The 14,161-nt window shown below is 42.7% G+C and overlaps 1 protein-coding gene across 4 annotated transcripts in view; it reads right to left on the bottom strand.

The window, feature by feature from the left end:
* AGK (acylglycerol kinase) overlaps nt 1-11,394 on the bottom strand; it is an 86,641-nt gene extending 75,247 nt beyond the window's left edge. For 3 of the 4 annotated variants that reach the window (XM_036863735.1, XM_036863737.1, XM_036863738.1), the window contains exons 1-2: nt 11,319-11,394; nt 5,147-5,264 (exon numbers count right to left, since the gene is read on the bottom strand). In XM_036863735.1, coding sequence (XP_036719630.1) covers nt 5,147-5,247 — 101 coding nt within the window. In that variant the 5' untranslated portion in view covers nt 5,248-5,264; nt 11,319-11,394. Of the gene's footprint in view, nt 1-5,146; nt 5,265-6,344; nt 6,576-11,318 lie in introns of those variants that run through there. The other variant, XM_036863736.1, reaches the window with a different exon arrangement.
* Nucleotides 11,395-14,161: the final 2,767 nt, after the last annotated feature.

A 14,161-nucleotide genomic window follows, 5' to 3' on the forward strand; every position in this document is an offset into this window, starting at 1 on the left:
GGCAGCTTCTGTTCAAGAGAGCTGCAGGGTAAGATTTTTGCAGGGAAAAAACTAAGTTAGTATTATAAAAAATAATGTGAGGACTGTTATGTGAAAAGTTTGGGATTTTTTTTTTTAAAGGACAATAGAAGGAAACTACCTCAACATAATAAAGGACATATATGAAAAGCCCACAGCTGACATCATATTCAACAGAGAAGACTGAAAGCTTTTCCTTAAAGATCAGGAACAAGGGAAGGATGCCCACTCTTGCCACTTCTATTGAACATAGTACTGGGAATCTTAGCCAGAGCAATTAGGCAAGAAAAAGAAATAAAACGCACCCAAATAGGAAAGGAAGAAGTAAAATTGTTTGCAGATGACATGATCTTATATGTAGAAAACACTAAAGAGTCCACACAAATAAACTATTAGAATAAACAAATTCAGCAAAGTTGCAAAAGCTTACAAAATCAAAACACAAAAATCAGTTGTGTTTTTATACACTAACAATGAACAATTCAAAAAGGAAGTTAAAAAAAAATCCCATTTACGGAACAGGATAGAAAGCCCAGAGATAAACCCATGCACCTATGGTCAACTAATGTATGACAAAGGAGGCAAGGATATACAGTGGAGAAAAGACAGTCTCTTCAATAAGTGGTGCTGGGAAAATTTGGCAGCTACATGTAAAAGAATGAAATTAGAACACTCCCTAACACCGTACACAAAAATAAACTCAAAGTGGATTAAAGACCTAAATATACGACCGGACACTATAAAACTCTTAGAGGAAAACATAGGAAGAACACTCTTTGACATAAATCACAGCAAGATCTTTATTGACCCACCTCCTAGAGTAATGGAAATAAAAACAAAAATAAACAAATGGGGCCTAATGAAACTTAAAAGTTTTGTACAGCAAAGGAAACTATAAACAAGATGAAAAGACAACACTCAGAATGGGAGAAAATATTTGCAAACGAATCAATGGACAAAGGATTAATCTCCAATATATACAAATAGTTCATGCAGCTCTATGTCAAGAAAAAACAACCCAATCAAAAAATGGGCAGAAGATCTAAACAGACATTTCTCCAAAGAAGACAGACAGATGGCCAAGAAGCACATGAAAAGCTGTTCAACATCACTAATTATTAGAGAAATGCAAATCAAAACTACAATGAGGTATCACCTCACACCGGTTAGAATGTGCATCATCAGAAAATCTACAAACAACAAATGCCGGAGAGGGTGTGGAGAAAAGGGAACCCTCTTGCACTGTTGGTGGGAATGTAAATTGATACAGCCACTATGGAGAACAGTATGGAGGTTCCTTAAAAAACTAAAAGTAGGATTGCCATATGACCCAGCAATCCCACTACTGGGCATATACCCAGAGAAAACCAAAATTCAAAAAGACACATGCGCCTCAATGTTCATTGCAGCACTATTTACAATAGCCACGTCCTAGAAGCAACCTAAATGCCCATTGACAGACGAATGGATAAAGAAGATGTGGTACATATATACAATGGAATATTACTCAGCCATAAAAAGGAACGAAATTGGGTCATTTGTAGAGATGTGGATGGACCTAGAGACTGTCATACAGAGTGAAGTAAGTCAGAAAGAGAAAAACAAATATCGTATATTAATGCATATATGTGGAATCTAGAAAAACGGTACAGATGAACTGGTTTGCAAGGCAGAAATAGAGAGACAGATGTAGAGAACAAACGTATGGACACCAAGGGGGGAAAGCGGGGGCAGGGGTGGTGGTCATGGGATGAATTGAGAGATTGGGATTGACATGTATACACTGATGTGTATAAAATAGATAAATAATAAGAACCTGCTGTATAAAAAATAAAATAAAATGCAAGAAAAAGGGGAAAAAATTTTTTTAAATCCCATTTACAATAGCACTGAAAAGAATAAAATATTTAGGAATAAATATTTTAACCAAGAAGGTGAAAGACTTGTATACTAAAAATGATAAAAACATTGCTGAAAGAAATTAAAGAAGACACAAATGAATGGAAAGACATCCCATGCTCATGGATTGGAAGGCTTAATATTGTTAAAATGTCCATACTACCCAAAATGAGCTACAGATTCAATGTAATCCCTATCAAAATTCTAGTGGCATTTTTGAAAAAATAGAAAAAACCATCCTAAAATGCATATGGAATCTCAAGGGGCCCTGAATAGCCAAAAGAATCCTGAAAAAGAACAAAGTTAGAGGCCTATCACTAATTTCAAAACATATTACAAAGCTACAGTAATTAAAACAGTATGATACTGGCATAAAGACAAACATATAGATCAGTGGAACAGAACAGAGAGCCCAGAAATAAATTCTCACATGTATGATCAAATGATGTTTGACAAGGGCACCTAGACGACACAGTGGGGAAAGAACTCGAAATAGATTAAAGACCTAAACCTAAGACCTAAAACTATAAAACTCCTAGGAAAAAAACATAGGGGGGAAGCTTTATGACATTGGATTTGGCAATGATTTCTTAGGTGTGACACCAAAAGCAAAAATAGACAAATGGAATTACATCAAGCTTAAAAACTTCTGTGCATCAAAGGACAATCAACAGAGAGAAAAAGGCAATCTATGGAATAGAAGAAAATATTTGCAAATCATGTATCTCATAAAAGGTTAAAGAACTCCTACAACTCAACAAATAACCTGATTTTTTTTTAATAGGCAAAAAACTTGAACAGACATTTCTCCAAATACGATAAACAAACGGCCAGCAAACATACGAAAAAATGCTCAGTATCACTAATCATTAAGAGAAACGCGAATGAAAACCACAAAATGCCATATCACACCCATTAGGATGGCCAATATCAAAAAAAAAAAAAAAAAAAAACAGAAAAACAAGTGTTGATAAGCATGTGGAGAAATTGGGATTGTAAAATGGTGCAGCCACTATGGAAAACAGTATGGAGTTTCCTCAAAAATTTAAAAATAGCAATACCATCTGATCCAGCAATCCCACTTCTGGGTTTATACCCAAAAGAATTAAAAACAGGATGTTACAGCCATATCTGCACACCCAAGTTCAATGTAGCATTATTCCCAATATCCAAGAGGTGGAAGCAACCCAAATGTCCATCAACATATAAACAGATAAAGAAATGTGGTATATACATACAATGGAATATTATTCAACCTTAAAAAAAGAAGGAAATCCTGCCATATGCTACAACATCAATGAACCATAAGGACATTATGCTAAGTGAAATAAGCCAGTCACAGAAGACAAATACTACATGATTCCACTCATATGAAGTATCTAAAGCAGTCAAACTTACAGAAACAGAAAATAGAATGGTGGTTGCCAGGAGCTGGAAGGAGGAGGAAATGGGGAGTTGTATTCAGTGGGGATAAAGTTTCCATTTTGCAAGATGAAAAAGTTCTAGAGATCTGCTGTACAGCAATATGAATATATTTAACACTACTGAGTGTACACTTAAAAATGGTCAAGGTGGTAAATTTTCTGTTAGTGTTTTTTTACCACAATTTTTTAAAAGGGGGAGGGAGGGGTGCTAAATAGCACCTGAGCATGTGGAGAGAAGTCTGAGAAAAGGAAGCTATGCAGGACAATGGGGGGTTGCATTCTGAGCAGTAACCTTGAATGTCAAGGGTAGAGACAGAGCAAAATGATGCCTCCAGCCTCCTGCTACGCCTCTAGTTCAAGCTGTATCAGATCCAACTGAGAATGAGGCCTCCGACGTGCCACAGACTTAATGGGCCTTTTTTAAAGTCTCAAGACTACGCTGCGAGAAATTATTATGGTACCTTAAAGACATCCTGAACAGGGGACACGGTTATTTCCTCACATCTTCACCCAGTAGTAGCAATGGCAATAATCCTCAGCAGGTGGGAGGTTCTCCCGCCTTGAGCCAGCTGTGGCCTGGACTGGGTGCTCCTGAATAGGAAATCCTAGTTCCTACCTTGGCAGGAGGTATAAGGAGCCTTTCCTCGAGGGCTCAAATGTTACGGCTCAAATTTGCTGTAAAATGTTACGGAAAGACCGGAACGAACTTTTTGGCCAGCCCAATAGTTTGAAAAGGGAGGAAAAGCCAAACATTATATGCTCCATACACAATTTGTTAAAACATTTCCTCTGCCCTTCTCTTTTTTGTATATTAAAATTGTAAGATTCTTAGGTCTGTTCTTTATACGCTAGCTAATGGAATTCAAGTGCTTAGCCTTGAGAATACTTAGAAAGAAAAGGGGGGAATGTTCCATCTTCTCCACACCTGCAAAAAAGTACACACCATGTGCATCATAAATTATCTCTGATAGTGGTGAATTGAGAACGTTCACAGAAGTTCCAGTGTGACTCTCCAACGTGGAGACTTCCATTATAAAGTCTGTTCAGTTTTCTGTTTAACAAAGCAGTTATTTAGGACACTTGGATGTCAGAGAATGTTGCTATATATTTAAGACGTAGCCCTGAATCCCCAAAAGACTGCAATTTGATCAGCTCTCTTAGTAATTTGTATAATTTTTATATAAAAACGGTTTATTTAAATCTTATTACCATGTTAATCCAGAAGAGGAGCTCTGGCGCTTTCTTCTCCCCACAGACCTGAAAGGCTAATAAAACCCGTGACTCCCTGGAATTCCTTATTCAAACAAAAGGTTTGAAAGTCTAAGTCTCATTTAAATGAACTAATGGGTTCATTAGTTTTGTTGTTGCTAATGGGTTGGATGAGGAAAATCACAGGGGTTGCAGGTAGCAGACTCAGTGTCTAGCAATGGGCACTATTAGAGATCAAGAGACCATAGTGGGAAACAGAAGGACCACCCAAGGACACGTGTGAGTTCCAACCCTCTACTATTACTAGGGAAGTCCCTTGTCTCTCTCTAGGCGGCCCTCAATTTCTCCCCGTCCTGATCTCGCTGCAGTAATCTGTGTCCACTGAAGGACGAGTGTTAATAGCTCTATACAGTTTTTATCTTTCAGAACTGGGTACAAGAAGCCTTTGTCTTTGAGGTTTTAACATTTGCTTTCCTTTTACACCACACTGTTTTAGAGAGACAAGCACAGCTAAACAAGATTTTAACCGTAGGCCCTTTTGGACTGTTTTGTTGTTGCATGTGAAGGCGGGGGGATGGGGGCTGTCAGATACTTACCAGTGTTTTCCATAGAGCCAGTGGCCTCCCCATGTCAGCAGGCAGATCCCAGCTGTAGTTTTCTTCCAATGATTTCGAAGTGTTTTAAAGAACACAGTCATCTTCTCTCAGGGATTTGCTAGATTAGTAGAGGCAGAAAAGAAAAATATAATTGCCCAAGGGAATCGTGCAGAGTCCCTGTGACTGTTTTCGGGTCTTTCATCCTCTCCATGTGTTTTCCTTCCTCCCTCCTTTTCCTTCCTAGTTACATCATCTTCATCTTCTCACCCACCCACCTACCCATTCTTTCTTTCTTTCTTCTTTCTCTCTTTCTTCTCTTTCTTTTTCTCTTCTTCTTTCTTCTTCTCTCTTCTTCTCTTCTTTTTTTCTTTTCTTTCTTCCTTCTTCTTCTTCCTTCCTTCCTTCCTTCCTTCTTCTTCTTCTTCTTCCTTCTTCCTTCCTTCCTCCTTCCTTCCTTCCTTCCTTCCTCTTCCTCTTCTTTCTTTCTTCTTCACTTCTTTCCACCTAAACTACACTTTTTTCTTCTCTCATCACTTTTGCTTAGAAGGAAGGGGGAGAGGAGCAGGAAGAGAAGAAGGGAATTCTAGGTGTCCTGTCTTTGCTTTCTTCTTACACTCATTATACCGCTATTTAAGAGTATCTGCTTATCTGGGAATTCCCTGGCCGTCCAGTGGTTAGGACTCGGCACTCTCACTGCCAGGGCCTGGGTTGGATCCCTGGTCGGGGAACTAAGATCCCGCAAGCCGTGTGGCACGGCCAGAAAAGAAAAGGAAAAATAAAAAAAAGAGTGTCTGCTTATCCATTATATATAAAGTATATATCATCAAATTAGTAATCAAATTAGTAATGTAAAGGGATTATTCAAAATAGGAGAAAACACTAGGCCCTCAATAGAACATTCACAGAAAACTCAATGAAGAGGAAATGCACATTGCTCTGTAAAAATGCTCAACTTCCTGAGTAATCAAAGACATGCAAATTACAAAGAACAATCACTATTCACCTATAAAATTACCAAAATTTTTAAATGATTATACTCACTGATGACAAAATGAGATAGACACACACTCCTATACGGAAGGTAAACTAGCATAACTTTACTCAAAAACAAAGTGACCATATAAACCTATTCTGTTTCTTTTCGTCACAGCACTTATCCTGTGATGATCCTTATGTGCCCGTTTGTTTATTAACTTACCCCACTGGAATGTAAACTCCGCGAGAGTAAAGATTTTGACTGTTCTGGTCACTGCAGTATCCCTGTGTCTAAAATAAAACCTGGCACATAATAGCCATTCGGTAAATAACTGTTGAATGTGATGGGGTTCAAGACATGCTACCCCAAAATATGGCACCTTGGCAGAGTGGGTATTTTAAGCGGAAGGAGTTTGGGAAAACGGCAGAAGCAGGAAGGTCACCCTGACCACCTCCCCACCTTGCCCTTCTTCCCTGAAACAGATCATAAAACCCTCCAGTGACAGGTGCCTGCCCTATACCCAGCAGGAAGGATCGATTTGTCTCCAAAGAAAAAGGGATGCCAAGAAGAATTCTAACACGCAGGCCTTGCTAAGTTTCCCATTTGCTATAATTACCTCATACCCTTTACCCTATCACGCTCCTCCACGACTGTCTAAAATAAAATACTCGGACCTGTTTCCTTGGGTCTTCATTTCTTTTTTTTTTTTTTTAAACCTGGAATTTTTCTTTTTATACCAACTATTTTTTTTTAATGTTGCTATCCATTTATTTATTTATTTATTTATTTATTTTTAGAGATAACATACATATTTTATTTAATTAATTTATTTATTTATTTTTGGCTGTGTTGGGTCTTCGTTTCTGTGCGAGGGCTTTCTCTAGTTGTGGCAAGCGGGGGCCACTCTTCATCGCGGTGCGCGGGCCTCTCACTATTGCGGCCTCTATTGTTGCGGAGCACAGGCTCCAGACGTGCAGGCTCAGTAATTGTGGCTCACGGGCCCAGTTGCTCCGTGGCATGTGGGATCTTCCCAGACCAGGGCTCGAACCCGTGTCCCCTGCATTGGCAGGCAGATTCTCAACCACTGCACCACCAGGGAAGCCCCGGGTCTTCATTTCTTTATGAAGGCTCTCGTATCATGTAAAACTTATGCTGAGTAAACTTGTATGCTTTCCTCCTGTTGATCAGTCTTTGTCAGTTTAATTTCCAGACCTAGCCAGGGGCCCTATGAAGGTTAAGGAACACTTTTCCCCCACTACATTAAATTTTTTTTCACTAAGAATTTTTGTTGATGTGGAAAAAACTAAAAATATAATGTTAAGTAAAATTAGCAGGATAGAAAAGCCTTATGTAATTGGTATTTACCAATTATGTTCAAACATGAATATAAGTGAAAAAAAACACCAGTAGAAATAAACACACAGAAATTTTAAGCAATTCCCTCTTGGTTGTGAGAAAATGGGTGACATTTATTTTACATCTTAAATTGCAATGTATTTTCTAAATTTTCTAAAAATAAATATAAATTATTTTCTAAACAGATACAGAAAATTTTTATGACTTTGTGTGCATGAGGTAAACAGACCAAGAAAAAAAAATCTTCAGCTTTTGCTGAAGATTCTAGTTCTTTTATTACTCCCTTAACCACAAAGACTCTCTTCTTGACCTAACTTTAATCAGGCTCCTCTGAGCTCTGCTGGACAAGGCCCTAGCTTGGGCTTCCCTCTCTGCCCTTGTAAAATCCAGTTTGAGCAAGAATCCTACTTAGTGTAGTGAAAATCCCCCACCTCCACCGTTGGTATCTGACCACCCTGGATATCTTATCACCCTGGCCTGCCTTCAGCAAGAACTCTACTGAGTCAGCCTAACAAGAATTCCCCTTAACCCTGATGTTCCCTCTTAGTAATTTCCATCCACTGATGCCCACCCTGCCCCTGGCTAAAACCCCCATTTTGTCCTCGTTGGAGTCAGAGTTGAGTCCAACCTCCTTCCCCCACTCCAAGACCACCACCGCAGTGGTCTCTACGTCCACCCAGATGCCTCTCCCTACCCTTGAGTAAAGTCTGCCTTACCATTCTTTAACAAGTGTCACTACATAATTTTTTCTTTAACACTACCATTGGTTAAAATTCCTCTCAAGGCCAGACACATCCTTATCACCAGCAACAATGAAGCCAGCGCCAGGGAGCCCCCCTTCCTGTGAATCAGAGCCACAGTACAGGATGGTACGTAAAGGAACCCAAAGGCACATGTGATAATTAGATGCCTCTCCATCGCATCCTAAAGCACTCGTTCATTCAGCATGCTAGACTCTGTGCTGGGTGCTAGGCAGAGAAGCACAAGTCTCTATTCTCAAGTGCTGGCAACTGTTAAACCCACAAGTGCAAAACAATTACACAATTTATGATTGTAATACAGTGGGAAGGATGTTGAGGGGTAAGTCATGGCTCTGTCAGAAGCCACAAGAATGACCCAATGTAGACTGGAGGTGACACGGTGGTCCGTGGTTGGGGGAAGTCTTCCCAGAAGGCGTGACATTTACCCGGGGTCTTGGAGAATGAGGAGTACCAAATGAGCAGCTAAAGAGACTGATGTGCATAAAGGCATAAATGATAGCCAGGTATGTTCAGGGAAACACAGGTGGGTAGTCAGGTATAAAGAGCAGGGTAAATATGGAAGGTGAGAACAAGGCCTCTCAAACTCTAGTGTAAAACTTGTTAAAATGCAGATTCTTGGGCATTACCCCCTGAGAGTCTGACTTGTTCTGGTTGGGCTGTTAGTGAAACCGAGCAGGACCCTGTGGGGCTCCTGGGCACGAAAGCCTTTCTGTGTCTCCCATTTCTAGACATTCCGAGTTCCAAAGGGCAGGTTCAAACAGTTGCTAATCAGGGAAGGGAAGGGACACAGAGACAAGGGAGGAGCAGTCAAAAAATATTAGTGCAGCCTTGGGGCACGGTCCTGGGTCCACCTCAAGGGATACACAGAACAATATCTTTGAGCTCTTGCACAGAACTAAAACCCCAACAAATGGAAGATTTGAACTACCTGATGAAGCAATCTTCATTTCAGAGAGGTCACAGTTTAATAACCTCCAGAATCACAGAAGCTCATCAGAGGACCACCTGAGGCCAGTTTAAAGGAAGCAGGCCCTGCACACACCCTGATCCTTATAAGCAACCCCACCCTTGAACCATTGCTATAAAACTCCTCACCAAATCCCCCTGGGTTGGGACACACAGTTTTTGAGGGCATGAGCCTGCTGTGTCCCCCTCTGCCTGGCAAAGCAATAAAGCTATTCTTTTCTACTTCACCCAAAACTCTGTCTCCAAGATTCGATTAGGCACCAGTGCACAGAGGCCGAGTTTTTGGCATCATCATCTTCATTATTAATGAGTACTCTCATGCTTCTAGTGGAGGTCAGCACCACACTCTGAGAAATAGTAGTCTGGAGATAAAGGACAGGGAAGGTCGGGGAGGTTCAGAAAAGATCAGGAAGGACCTTGACTCCACGCTAAAGACTTTGGATGGTACATTGAAAATGATGAAAAACCTTGAAGGGATTTAAGCAAGTGAGTGATAGGATCACATTTGGACTGTAGAAAGATCACTTTGTAGCAGAATGGAAAATGGGCTGGAAGAAGCTGAGCTAAAAGCTACAGAGAGCCAGTAGCAAGTTACTACCACAATCTCTAGGCACATAAACGAAGGAAGGAGCACAGGGGACAGAGAGAGGATAATGTGGCAGATCTTTAGAAAATAGAATCTAGCAGCCATTGGTGATCAACTGATTGTAGGAGGTGAGAGAAGAGGAACCAAGCCAGTTTTGTACTTGGGCAACTTACTGAATAGTGATTTCAATCATTAGAGTTGGACTGTAGGTTCATGAAGAAAAGTGTTGGAGATATTGAGTTTGAGATGCCTGTGGGGCATCCAAAGGAAATGATCAATGGATGTCTGGACTTAACAGTTTGAAGCCAGGAGAAATTGTCTGGATGGAAGATATAGATTTGGGGCTCATCAGTGTGAAGGAGATAAAGTTGGAGTACAGGTAAAATATCTAAGGCAAGGACAGAAGTTCGAGAACAATCTAACAGTTGTTAAGAGTCTGTTTTAAGGCCACCCATGACCCACTGGAACTCCCTTTGTGTCACAAATGAATGAGTCTGCGTATTACAAAACTACTGTGGAAACATGCAGGCAACCTAGTGTAGGTAGGGAAAGAGTACTGGTCCAAGGGTCTTGAGGCCTAGATTCTAGTCCTACTTCTGTTACTTACTGGCAGTGAGAGCCTGGGTAAATCATTTAACCTGTCTCTATGTTCTCATTAGTAAAATGAGGACACACCTGCTCTGCTTAACTCATTTGGCTGCGAAGATCACATCTGATGGGGCTGTGAATGCACTTTCCTCCTTAGTAAAATGAGAATACACCTGCTCTGCTTCACTCATTTGGCTGTAAAGTTCACATCTGTGAGGGGTATGGATGAACCTTGTAAATTTTTCCGGATTTAAGTCATCATCAAATATGTAATATATTAGCTAGCAGTGTATATGCCTTCTAAGTACCCAACAGAACTCTTATTCCCCAATCTCAGTAAAAACTTAAATTTTTACTGAACAAATAAAATTTGGCACGTAATAGCCATTCGATAAATAACTGTTGCATGTCTCGTCCGAAATGCATGGGTTTTTTTTTGTTTTTTCCAAGAACTCCCCAATTCTGATTGTATTCGACCCTCCTCACCATGAGGCGGGGCTTTTCTCACTAGACTTGGGACCCCACAATGGGCAGGTTCTGTCTGTGCATCTCTAGCAAACAGAACCTAGTAAAGCACCTGGAATGAACGAACCAGTCAACCAATCCATCAGGCGATCAGAAACCATTCGCCCCATTTTGCAAATGAGTTAGCTGAATCGCTCCCCCCCCACCACCGCCCCAAGAGAAGTGGGTAAGGGTCACGCAAGTTCAAGGCAGCTCTGGGACTAGACCCCAGGCCACCAGCCTCCCGCAGCGGCAACAGGAACCCCGCCATCCGCACCGAGCCCTCCCCGCGCGGTTCCGCCCGGCCCTCGCTCCCACCCTCCGCCCGCACCCGGGTCGCGACGCCCACCCCACGCCCCGGGGCCCTCCCCGCCCGCCCGGGCCGGGTCCCCGAGCCCCGCGCCCGGCTCCCCGCCCCGGCACTGCCGCACTCACCAAGGCGGGTCCCGCGCGCAAGCTGCCTTTCCTGTGTGCTCGCTCAAGATTCCCCTGCTCTTTGAAGGGAAACCGCTGCCGCCGCCCTTGGGTTCCGCAGCGGGTTCCTGGCGCGCAAGGAGGGTGCGGTCTGCAGCGGCCGCCCGAGGCGCGCCGTGGGGGGGGGGGTGCCTTCAGTTTTCGATCGCTCATTTGTTCATCCATTCAGCCTTATCATCCATCCCTCTGTCGCTCAGCAATATTTTATGGAAAGCCTACCGAGACAAACACTGTTTTAGGACCTGGCACTAAATCGGAGAATAACTAAATGAACAGGGCCATTTCAGGTAGTGCTATGTACCACGAAGAAAACGAAAACAGGTGATAGAAAAGGAGTGGGGTGGGGGGAGAACTATTTTAAGTTAGGCCGTCTAAGTTAGGCCTCTCCGAGTAAGGGGCAATTAATCTGAGACCTGAAGGCGAGAAGGAGCAGGTCAAGCAAAGATCCAGAGGAAAAGAGAACCTGAAGGAAGGCACGGCCAGTGCAAAATCTGTAAAGCCTGAGGCAGTTTACCAAGTCGGAGGCCAGTGCGAGTGAAGCAGAGACAACTAAGCAATAAGAGGTAGCGATGAAGCCGGAGAGGTGGGCAAGACGGGCCATGGTGGTAAGGAGTTCCGACATTATATGGAATGGGATGGGAAGACCTTGAGAGGATTCAGTCAGGGGAGTGACCTGATCTGGTTTGCATTTTAAACACCTCTGGCCACAGTGTAGTGAATAGATTCTAGAGAGCGAGAGAGCTGCAGAGAAGCCAGGGCCCATGCTGACCACCAGAGGGCAGTTCTAATTCTCTGTCCCCCTCCCACCAGTTCCCCCACCCGCACGTGTGCTGTGGGGACCATACTAGTCAGTCAAGGTTTCTTTCTTTTCTTCTCCCATCCATCGTTGGATCAACCAACATTTGCTGAGTGCTGCGCATGCGCTAGGCACAGGGGATGCCCTCCTGTACAGCACCCACCCCCGCCCATTGTCCCTGCCCTCATAGAGCTTGCCGTCTAGTTTCCCCATTTACTGCATAAAGACACGCATCCTTACTATCGCCCCCCACCCCCAGATGAACGTTTTAAGAGAAATGAGAACCACCGACGAGATTATGGTGCAGTAAAGCATACTCGGCCGGGTTCTAATCCTCAGGAGCCCACACTACCAGTAGGGTGAACTTCCTAGCCCTTCCACCTGTAAATTAGAAGACTGGATCGCCGCAAAAAATCTCTTCTAGCTATAAGATGTTGTGATATTCTAGGTATGAGAGACAGTTATTTTCAACTCTCCTTTTCCAACCATCTAAAACATTTGCATTTGAAAATGAGTTGCTGAACTGCTTGCCTGGAGGCTAGAAAAATCTGGAACTTGATGCTGCATGGTCCAATGGGCACACTAAGCTTTAGGGTTTCAGCAAAACAGTGGTTCCCCAAAGTGAGAAAAGTTTGGCTTAAATGAATTTTCCATAATTTTCCAATCAGAAAATGAAGAAATATAGAAAGAAGCTTTTTCTTAAAATATGTATCTATACTTTATATATAGATGTATATTTTGTATATGTATCCTTTTTATATATGTATACCTTTTCTTGTTGTTTTAGGGCTGATTTTCTTTTTGTTTTGGATTACACATTGACAGGGAGCTCTACACTCATTTCTGTCTTTAGGGTCAACAAAGAACAGAATCCAGTCTCGCTGGGACACCTGCATCACGTGTGGATGTGATCTGACCACACTGAACGGGCTCATGTGCCTGCTGGCCTGTGAGCGCCCCTGGGACGACAGCTGTGCAAGCATGGCCGTGTATCTGTGCACACGGCGTGGATAGTTTTATGGCAGTGAAAAGAGGCCTCCCTCTGTGGTCTGTGACTTATTGGCACAATTGGATGAGAGCATAGCACTGCCCAGGCTGCAGATGGGCATTTACTGTGGTCTTAACGCTGCACTTAGCCAGTGCGGGAGGGCAGCACTGTCCAGTAGGTAAATGTATTTGCACCTTTGGAACCAGGTGCCTGGACTGGAATTCCAGCTCTGACACATACTAGCTGAGGGAGTTGAACAATGCCTTTAATTTCTTTGTACCTACGTTTCTATAATGATGATGATAATAACTGTATCTACTTCATTGGATTTGTCATGAGGAGTAAATGAGTCCATACACGTAAATCTTTTAGAAAAGTACATAGAACAGAGTTAACACTCAATAAATACTTGTGGTGTTTTTGTTTTTGTTTTTTTTTCCTGTAGCCACTGCCTAAACCTCAAGCAACTACCAGCTAACCAGAAAATCCCTGGGATCCAACAGGTACCCTGGAAGGAAGAATATGTATTTGGCAAAACTGGGATGAGCTCCTGAGAGTTTCAAGCCCATCGGGAACAGGCCGTCTGTACACATGGATGGAGTGCTAGTCGGCCAGGGCGAGAATTCTGAGTACCGACCCCTCCCCAATCCACCCCCCAGGATCACTGAAGACAGGAGACAGGAACGTTAACTCACAGAGGGCTGATGCCAAAGAACCAGGGCTGGGGTGAGATTTCAGATCCCCTGTTCAAAACGGAGGTCACAGCTTTGAGTCTCCCAAAGCTCCGGGGAGAGGGCGTGAGGGTCTCACCAGAAGGTAACATCTGGATGGGGTTGAGCTGTGGGAAAAGAAAACTCTGGTTTTATCTGAGTTAGAGCCATGCACTGTTGAAAAGCTCAGGCATCACAAGGCAGATGCCCAGAAGGGTGAAGAAGGGTGACAGGCTTCTGCCACCAGGGAGAAAACAGCACCCCACGGGGGAGGCAGTCCCTCCAGGGAAGGGAGAACAAGGGCATGTGG

Source organism: Balaenoptera musculus, chromosome 9 (genome assembly GCF_009873245.2).
Source record: "Balaenoptera musculus isolate JJ_BM4_2016_0621 chromosome 9, mBalMus1.pri.v3, whole genome shotgun sequence".
Taxonomy (NCBI): domain Eukaryota; kingdom Metazoa; phylum Chordata; class Mammalia; order Artiodactyla; family Balaenopteridae; genus Balaenoptera; species Balaenoptera musculus.